At 62.1% G+C, this 8,667-nt stretch overlaps 1 protein-coding gene across 1 annotated transcript; it reads right to left on the reverse strand.

Annotated features, from left to right (window-relative positions):
- Positions 1-1,583: 1,583 nt before the first annotated feature.
- Positions 1,584-8,415, reverse strand: KLHDC7A (kelch domain containing 7A). Its single transcript, XM_089299242.1, has one exon. The coding sequence runs from the start codon at positions 7,455-7,457 to the stop codon at positions 5,145-5,147; it is 2,313 nt and encodes a 770-aa protein (XP_089155368.1). The 5' UTR covers positions 7,458-8,415; the 3' UTR covers positions 1,584-5,144.
- Between the last annotated feature and the right edge of the window lie 252 nt (positions 8,416-8,667).

The raw sequence follows: 8,667 nt of genomic DNA on the forward strand, positions 1-8,667 counted from the left end.
ACTCCCAGATGCCTGCAGCTGAGGCTGGGTGGTGCTGAAGCCAGGAGCTCCATCTGAATCTTGCACGTGGGCGGCAGGGACCCAGGCACTCAAGCATTGCCCGCTGCCTCTGAGGGGCACGTTCGTAGGACACTAGAGTCAGGAGCAGAGCCAGCCATAGCCCAGGCGCTCGGATATGGGCTGTGGGTGTCCCAGGCGGCATCAGAACTTCGGGCCAAAATGCCTCCCCTTTGCTCTTCCAGCTTTTCCGAAAGGTAGAGGTGGGTGCTGTAATGACCAGTAATCGTTTCAACCCATCGTGATGAAATGGTGATTTTTAACTTTCACCCAGTGTCCTGGTGGGGCTGGCGCCATGGCATAGCGGGTAAAGCTGCCTGCAACCCAGACACCCCATATGGATGCCAGTTCACGTCCCGGCTGCTCCACTTCCAATCCAGCTCCCAGCTAATGGCCTGGGAAAGATGGCCCAAATATATGGCCCCTGCCACCCACGTGGGAGACTGGAAGAAACTCCTGGCTTCAGCCTGGCCCAACCCTGGCCATTGAGGCTGTCTGGGGAGTGAACCAGTGGATGAAATCTCTCTCTCTCTCTTCTCTGTCTCTCCTTCTCTCTCTGTAACTCTGACTTTAGAATAAAATAAATAAATCTTAAAAAAAAAAAAAAGGAACCGGCATGGGAACGGTGTAGAGCCTGGCTTGGGGAGCGAGCGAGGGTTACCAGCACAAAGTCCACGCCCCCACCCCGTGCTGGTGTTTTGTTCTCTGTTTTATTTCTACCCTGTTCCACTTTTCAAACAACCTGAGGCTCAGGGCTGTTTGTAGAGCGTTCCCCTGGGGCTGCCCTCTCTTTCCAATCCGCAGCTCCAAGCAGGTCTCCCTCCCTCTGGGTTTCGTGTGCCTGCTTCTGTCGCAGCTGCCTAGGGGCTGCTCCTGGCTGCGGCCACAGCCTCAGGGGCTCTGAGGGGAACCTGGGGACTGCAGGGCCCTTCTGGGCAAGGATTCCAAAGACAGCAAGTGCTGGGGGCCTCTGTTGGGGGCTCTAAATGCCACAGCCCAGGCCCAGCTCGAGCCAGTCCCTGTCTCTCCGAGTGGACACTACTCCCCATCTGTGACCGAGGGAGTCCTCGCCACCTTGCACCTGCTCAAGGTTTCTCAGCCCCGTGGGAAGCTGGAGAGGAGCATCAGCAGGGCAGAGGTCACAGACAGGCACCCCCACCCCAGACCTCCTCAGACAGGAAGGTGTCCCTGCAGTCTCAGACAGACAGTCTTTCCCCCGGGGAGGGGGGTCAGGGCTCCCAGAAGAGGAAGAGGAGACAGAGGCACCCCCCCCTCCGGCTGGTGCAGGGCAGCCCCTCCTCCTCTGCAACCTACTCTGCACTGCCCCTGGGCTGGGGACTTTTACAGCCCCCGACAGCCTCTTGAGGCTGGCAGTGGGAAACCCATTTTACAGATGCAGACACTGAGGATCAGAGGATTTCAGGAAGCTTCCCGTAAGTCTGGATATGGGTTGAGTCTTCCTAGAGTGCTTGTATTGGAGTTGCGTCCCCTGTACGGTGGTGGTGTTGAAAGGTGGCTGGACCTTTAAGAGGTGGAGTCTAGTGGGGGAGGAGTTTGTGAGATTGGCCCCGCCCCCTTGCTCTGCCTTCCCTTCGGGTGGTCTCCCCTCTCATCACCTTGGTGCTAACCATCAGGGCAGGAAGCAGCCAGGAGCCCCTCACAAGCAGCCTCCAAACCTGGGAGCCAAATAAACCTCTCGTCTTCTCCACTTTAAACTTTTTATTTACTGGAGTGGCACAGTGACAGAGAGAGAGAGACAGAGGTCCCAACTGCTGGTCCACTTCTTGAATGCTCCCAGGGGCCCAGAGGTCAGAAGCCGGAAATGCAATCCGGGTCTCCCACGTGGGCGGTTTGAGCCGTGGCTGCTGCATGCCAGGGTGTGCAGCGGCAGGAAGCTGGAGCCAGGAGCGTGCGTGGGGGGCGGGGCCAGGTGCTCCGACGCGGGTGGCAGGTGTCCTCCCTGGTGCTCACGGATGGACTAACACAGAGTTAAGGCTGGAAGACAGAGCGTCCCTGGTGGGTGTGGAGGGGACACAGGGGGAGTCCTGACTCCCCAGCCTCACATGCAGAACAAGGGCAGCGCCTGGCGGTGGGGAGGCGAGGCTCAGGAAATGGAAGGGCATGGATTTGTACCATTAAGACGCGTTTCCTCAGACCCTCCGAGCCTGCCTTCACCCCTGGGAGGTGGGCGTGTTGTGACAGCCATGAGGCAGGACAGGAGTTCACGTGGTCTAATGCCTGGACCAACAAGTGTGACTTCCTGTATCACCTGGCCGGGAATTCTACCGGGAAGGGGAGCTGGGGTGCCCCCACCCCACCAGCCTTGACCTTGGATGTGTCCAAGGGCGGCCAGAAAGCGGCCTCCAGGATCATTTGAACCACTCTGCTGTTTCAGACGGGAGGGATCCTGTAAATATTGATGGAGTCCCCAGAGAGGGAAAACAAAGGCTGTTTTATTTATGCTAGAAAAGGAAACCAACAGGAAAAAAAAAAAAAAACCACACAGGCACAACAGGAGGGGGGCTGTTTAAATACAGCGCGACGCGTGCACGGGATGCAGGAGAATTGTGCAGCTATTGAAATGGTGTTTACCGAGGGTTTGTACCGACACGGGAGAGGCTTGCTCTGAAGTGCGAGGTGGAAAGCAAGCACGGGACCGTGCACTCGGCATAATCGCATCTAGGCAAAGAAATCAACCGAACAGCAACGTCGCGGGAAGACTGGAAGCCACGCGCCCCAGGAGGGCAGGTCTTGGAGCGGCCAAATTGGGGAGTTTTTTTATTTTTTAAATCCTTTCTCTGTTCTCCAATTTTTTCCTACAATGGGCACGGTTGGCTTAGAGTGGAAAACAACCCAAACCCAGGGATTCTTTTTACTGCAGAAGAAATAGCACTTGTGGGGAAGGCACGGCGGACCCACGGGAGACGGAGCGACACACCGGCCGCTCTGAGGTCGGCAGACCCCACCCAGGCTGTGGAACAGGAAGCCGCTTAATGGTAACGGTGACACCCCGGTAATGAACTTGGTGCTGACCCCGATGTGGGCGAACTCTGCTTCTCTCCCCGGAATGTCGCTGGCTTCTTTCTCTCCAAGGAGTCTTGGAGATTTGTGAATGTGGATGTAATTGAATTCTTCCCCTTCTACCAAAGGCTGAGCCAGGACAGCTGGGCCCCTGCCCTCTTCCTACACCGCAGTGGCACCCCTCGGCTGCAGCCCTGCACGCCTGCTGGCGCCTGCCCCTCCCCTGCCACAGCCCCAGAGGTCCCTGCTCCGTGGCGACCTTCTCAGAGGGGCGTGGCCCCACTGTTTAACCCGGTTCTCCCATCCCCGCCTTGCTTTCTCCTAATGCGGTACAGCTTCTGTCTATTCTGTTCTGCGTTTGTTTTTAAAATTGCCTGCCTTTCTCCACGGGAATGTGAGCTCCATCAGGCAGGACCTAGAACATTCCACTTACTTCCCCACGCACAAGGAATCCCGACCACCATGGGCTTCCCGGGGCTCCTGAACCACCTTACTCCGCCGTGACGGCCCCAACCTCATCCAGCCCTAAACCCGGCTCCAGAGAACAGGCCAGGGGCGACAAATGCACCAGCTCTGATCTAAGGGCAGTGGCCGCCTGGGACATTGTGTTGGGACAGCTGGGGCCCATCAGGAAAGATACGGTGTTTGATTAGTGATGTCTGCTGTGAGACTCTCAGGGAAGCAGATGAGATGCCCAGTGGACATCATATCTCAGCCCAGGCCCGAGCTCTGCTCTCCTCTCATTACGAAAGCCACACCCACCAGCCACTGAGGTCTCCAACAAATTTTGCTGCCTTGTCCCTGGAACCACTTTCTGGTCCCCACCATGGGTGTGCAACAGGCTTCCGGACTGGGGCCAGTCCTGCAAGTGAACCTGCTTGGTGGCCGTCCAGTCCTCGCTGGGCTGCTCGCCAGCGGCACGCCTGGCTCTACCCGCCCCCAGCTCCCCGACTGGCTCTCCTCTCAAACATCCCCCTCCCCCCGCCGCCACCTGCCCAGGCTGCCGCCATTACACCAGCGCTGCCTCTGAGTCTTGGCTGAAGCCACCCTCCCCACCCCTGTGGGATCCTGGGAGATTCTCAGGCCTGAGTGTTGAACTGGCCTTGCCAGCCCTGCCTTGGATGCTCCTCCCACCTCCCTGGCTTGCGGCTGGGCTCCGGGGCTCCGCTCCATCGTGTGCCGCTCTCCTGTCCCCAGGGCTCTGCTTCATTGTGTGCCGTTCTCCTGTCCGAAGGGGACAAGTGACGACCCCACGGCACGGGGGTGCTGAGTGGTGGTGGTGTCCCAGCTTCTGGACAGGGTTGCCTGGATGGATCCTGAGACCTGGGCCCAGCGCAGCGGGCGTGGGCGGGGCTCAGAGGGGTCTTCCCCTCCCGCTCCGGAGACCTCATTTACGGGGCGAGCTGTACTCTGAACAGACCTCTCCAGGAAGAGGGCTCATTAAAGTGGATGCTTCTCTTCCGTCCAGGTAATGAGCAGAAGTAAAGCCGGCTTTGGTCAATTTACCCTGCAAGCCACAGTCCCCGGGGGCTGCTCCCGCCTGCGCTGTTCTGCTCCTCAACTCCCCCTCCCTTGGCCCAGGCTCCTTCCGGGTCCTGCTAGAGCCACCTGCCTTGATATTTTCCCCCCACCGGTGTGTTCCAGGGACCTCTGGGAACCACCGAGCTGGGGCCCAGCGGCCCAGGCTTTGGAAGGGGCACAGGTGGCTCATGGAGGCCAATTCCCTCTGCAGAGGGCCCCCGGGCCCCTGAGCTCTGCTGGGGTCCTGGTGGATCCCCCTCAACCTGGAAATCCAGATCTGAAGCAAGGTTACCGAGCGACGTGATGCCTTCTGCCCTGGGGCCCCAGGCCCGGGCTCCTGTTTTCCACAGTGGTCCCTGCAGCCCACCAAGGGTGACGATGCCTCCGAGATCCCCCAGCGAGCGAGGAGGAAGGATCAGGATTTGCCTCTTGATGACCAAATTCCTGGGCAGCTGATGGCTCAGGCGCAGCCCACAGAGCGACAGGTCGGGCGGGTGCTGCTCCTTGCCTCCTGGTTTGGCACACGGAGCCCGGCAGGGGGACTGCTAGACGCTGGTCTGAGGCACATTGGGGGCTGGCAAGGTCAGGACGGTGGGCAGGAGGGTGCCCTGGGGGGCGGGGAAGCTCTGCAGCTCGCTGGGCACAAACCTGGGCGAGATGTGGTCAGCCAGGAAGCAGAGCATGCGCCGGGGCCCCACGCAGTAGATGCGCTCGTCCACCACGGCGCACTGGAAGGCGTCCGGGTAAGGCGTCCGGGCCGTGGCGCACTCATACCAGAGCCGGGTGCTGGCGCTGCAGCGGTACACGCCGATGCCCAAGCTGCGGTGGAGGTCAAAGCGGTAGAGGAAGCCGTTGACCGCCACCATCTCGGCCGTGCGGTCCTTGCTGCCCCCCGTGGGGCCGGCCCACCAGCGCTGCTCCCGGACTGAGAAGCGGAGCAGCAGGTAGCGCAGGGAGCCCCCGGTGACGAAGATCTCATCGGCGCACGCCGTGGCTGTGTGCGCCAGGGCGAAGGTGTCATTGGGGAGTGGCGGGGCGAAGTCCCAGCGGTCCAGCCGAGGGTCGTAGCGCTCAACGGTGTTCAGACACTCGCCCCCGATGGCGTACAGGTGCCCGGCCAGGGCCACCAGCCGGCAGTGCGGGCGGGCCTGGTTCAGAGGGCACACCTCGCTCCAGATGCCCGTCAGGGGGTTGTAACAGAAGACGCGGTTGGAGGGCTGGCGTCCCGGCCCCTGGCAGCCGGACACCACAAAGACATAATTGAAGAGACTACAGATGGCACAGCCCCGGGACACAGCCTCAGGGGGCATGTGGGCCAGCAGGCGCCAGGCATCCTGTGTGTCGTCATAGCAACAGAGGCGGCCCGCGTCTCGCTGGGGGCACACGTCAGCCACCACCAGGTACTTGCGGCCGCGGAGCCGCTGCTGGAGGATCTGCTCCCGCTCCGCCCCGCTCAGGCAGCCGTAGATGTCCGGGCTGCGCAACACCTGGAGGTAGTTGTCACTCATCACCTTGTAGGCCGCCTCCTTGAGGGCCTCCAGGTTCTGCCTCTTGGCCAAGGTCAGAACCTCATAGCAATTGCCCAGATCCAGGCGGACGTCTGGGGCCGAAGCCGGGGTGAGCGGAACGTGGAAGAAATTGGTCCCGGCCACGAGCTGCACGTGGGGCTCGCCGCTGCTTCCGGCTGGGCCGGCCTCGGCGTCCTGGGCCGGGCTGGGCGGAGCTGGGGCAGCGAAGCCCTGGAGCCGGAGCTGCAGCTCTGGGTTCTCGGCGATCTGTAGGAGGCTCTCCTTCCTGCTGAAGCCGCGTGCGGAGGGCACCTGCACAAGTGGCGGGGAGGCGGCCGCTTCCGCTCCATCTTCCGTGTTCTGCTCCGGGCCTCTGGAGGCTACCACTGCCCTGGGGGGGCCTGGCAGTGCCCCAGGGGGAGGAGCCTCAGTCAAGGCTGCCGTCTGGGGGGCCCGCCTGGACACGGCCCGCGAGGTGGATTCCACGTAGTAATCGTACACCTTGCCCTTCAGCCCGAGCCCCCTCCCCTCCACCTGCTGAATGAAATTCTCCTCCACGCGGACCCGAGCCACCGACGAGAAGGTGTAGGAGGCGTCGGTGGCGCCCTCCTGCTGGTGCAGGGCCAGGCCCAAGTCAGACGCGGCCTGGAGGGCCCCGGCCTCTTCCCTGCTGACCCCCGTCACGCGGGTGAAGACCCAGCTTGGATTCATGTCACTACGGCCTGCCGCAGGGGCCATGCAGTGCTGGCGGCAGGGTTCCCGCTCCCCTGGCCCTGGCTGTCCCGGCACCGTGCCACCTCCCTGGGGAACAGGCTCACCACCCACACTGCTGCCGTCTGCGGCCGCTGCTGCGAGTCCAGCTGGGTAGCTTTTGGGTTCACTGCTCGGTGGGAGGCAGTGGGGAGGGCTGGGCTTACCGCCAACAGTTGTTCCTGCTTCGCGGCCGCGGCAGCGAGGAGGCACCTGCTCCGAGTCTGGGTGCCACCTGCCCGGCTCCTCCCTGGAGCCTCTACTCTGGGGCCTCCCGTCTTTGGAAGCAGCTTCCGAGGCCAGCACTCCGGGGCTTCCTGGATCCTCGCAGCTGCCGCCCTGGCTGACCCTCCGGCGTCTCGGCCCCGTCTGCCGCACTCCTGCAGGAGCCCCCTGGACGGCAGGCTGCCCGGAGCCCTCTGCTTCCTCCTCGGCCTTGGCCTTGGCATTGCCACTCCCCTGCTGCGCCGAGGCAGGCCTGGACTTGTACAGTCTATAGGCTGCGGTCACCAGGAGCAGGGCGGCGGCCGACAGCAGCACTCTGCCTGTCAGCTGCATGTCCCAGTGCCAGTCCGGGGCCTCCACTGCTCCCGGGAGCATGCTTCTCAGGCGGCCTGGGGCCTGAGGAATGTCAAGAATCCGATTAATAATTGCCCAATAGGGATAGGTTCCTGGATCCTGCTGCGTGCGTGGAGTGGGAGGGAGCCCTTGGGCTGGCGCTGGCCGGCTGGCTGAGAAGTCGGAGCAGAGGTGACTTTGAACTGGCAGAGGGTGACCACTGGGGCCCTGGGTTGGCAGAGCTCTGCTGCTGGTCTCCTGTGGATCCCACGATCCTTCCCTGGGGGTGGGGGCGGCCCAGGGGCTGAGCTAGTGACGCCCTGCGGCCAGAAGTCGGGGAACGGTGAGAGTGCCCGGCGGGTACACGATGGGTAGGAAGCTCTCAGCCAGTCACCTGATCCCAGGAAGTGCAGGGGGTGGTTATTTATTTATTTATTTTGAGCAAGTGCTTTGTCTTCTCTTTTGCAAATCTAATGGGCTGGAGGTCGGGTGTGGTGAGTCCTGGGGCAGGTGCAGCCAGGCAGCCGGGGCATGGACCTTGCCTACTGAGGTCCCCACGGTGGGGGTCAGCGAGTCACTGCTCAGGCCCAGGACGCAGCAGGGGAGTCCGGAGCCAGGGAAGGCGGCCAAGCCACCTGACCAGCCCCCGGAAGCCTCTGCCCTCCTTTCCCGCCTGACGAGTTTGTTCAGAGAAACCGGCCTTGTGGTGAGCAGTCTAGGAAAACACATCGCACTGGTATCCAGAGAGGAGCTGGACCGGGGGTCACCACCTCGCCCTCAGAACCCAATGACCCCTCCAACCTGACAGTGGCCAAGGGAAGACCTGCACCCCAGCCACCTGTCACAGCCCCCCACTCCCCTCACCAGTGCTGGGGGGCCCGGGTCCAGACTCCAGCTCTGCACTTACCAGCTGTGTGACCTCACGCGGGTGACTACCTCTCTGTGCCTCTGTTTTCCTTCTGTGAAGCCGGGAGGCTGACAGCACCCACGCCTTGCCTGGCTGTGGTAAGAACGGAACGGGTTAACGGGTGCAGAGCCCTGAGCCCCAGGCTGGGTCAATATTAGCTGTTCTGCTCTCCTCCCCTCTTCCTCCTCCTCCTCCTCCATCCGCATCCTCACGCTGATGTAACCGCCGTGGGGGGAGGGGCGCTTCCCAGGCACGGACTGCTTCTGCCCCTCCCCTGACCAAGGCTCCAGGGGTCTCTCCAGAACCAGTGCAGGGGCTGGGTGGGGGTGGGGGGGAATCCACCCG

Source organism: Oryctolagus cuniculus, chromosome 7 (assembly GCF_051225735.1).
Source record: "Oryctolagus cuniculus isolate XC-2025 breed Fujian yellow rabbit chromosome 7, ASM5122573v1, whole genome shotgun sequence".
Lineage (NCBI taxonomy): Eukaryota > Metazoa > Chordata > Mammalia > Lagomorpha > Leporidae > Oryctolagus > Oryctolagus cuniculus.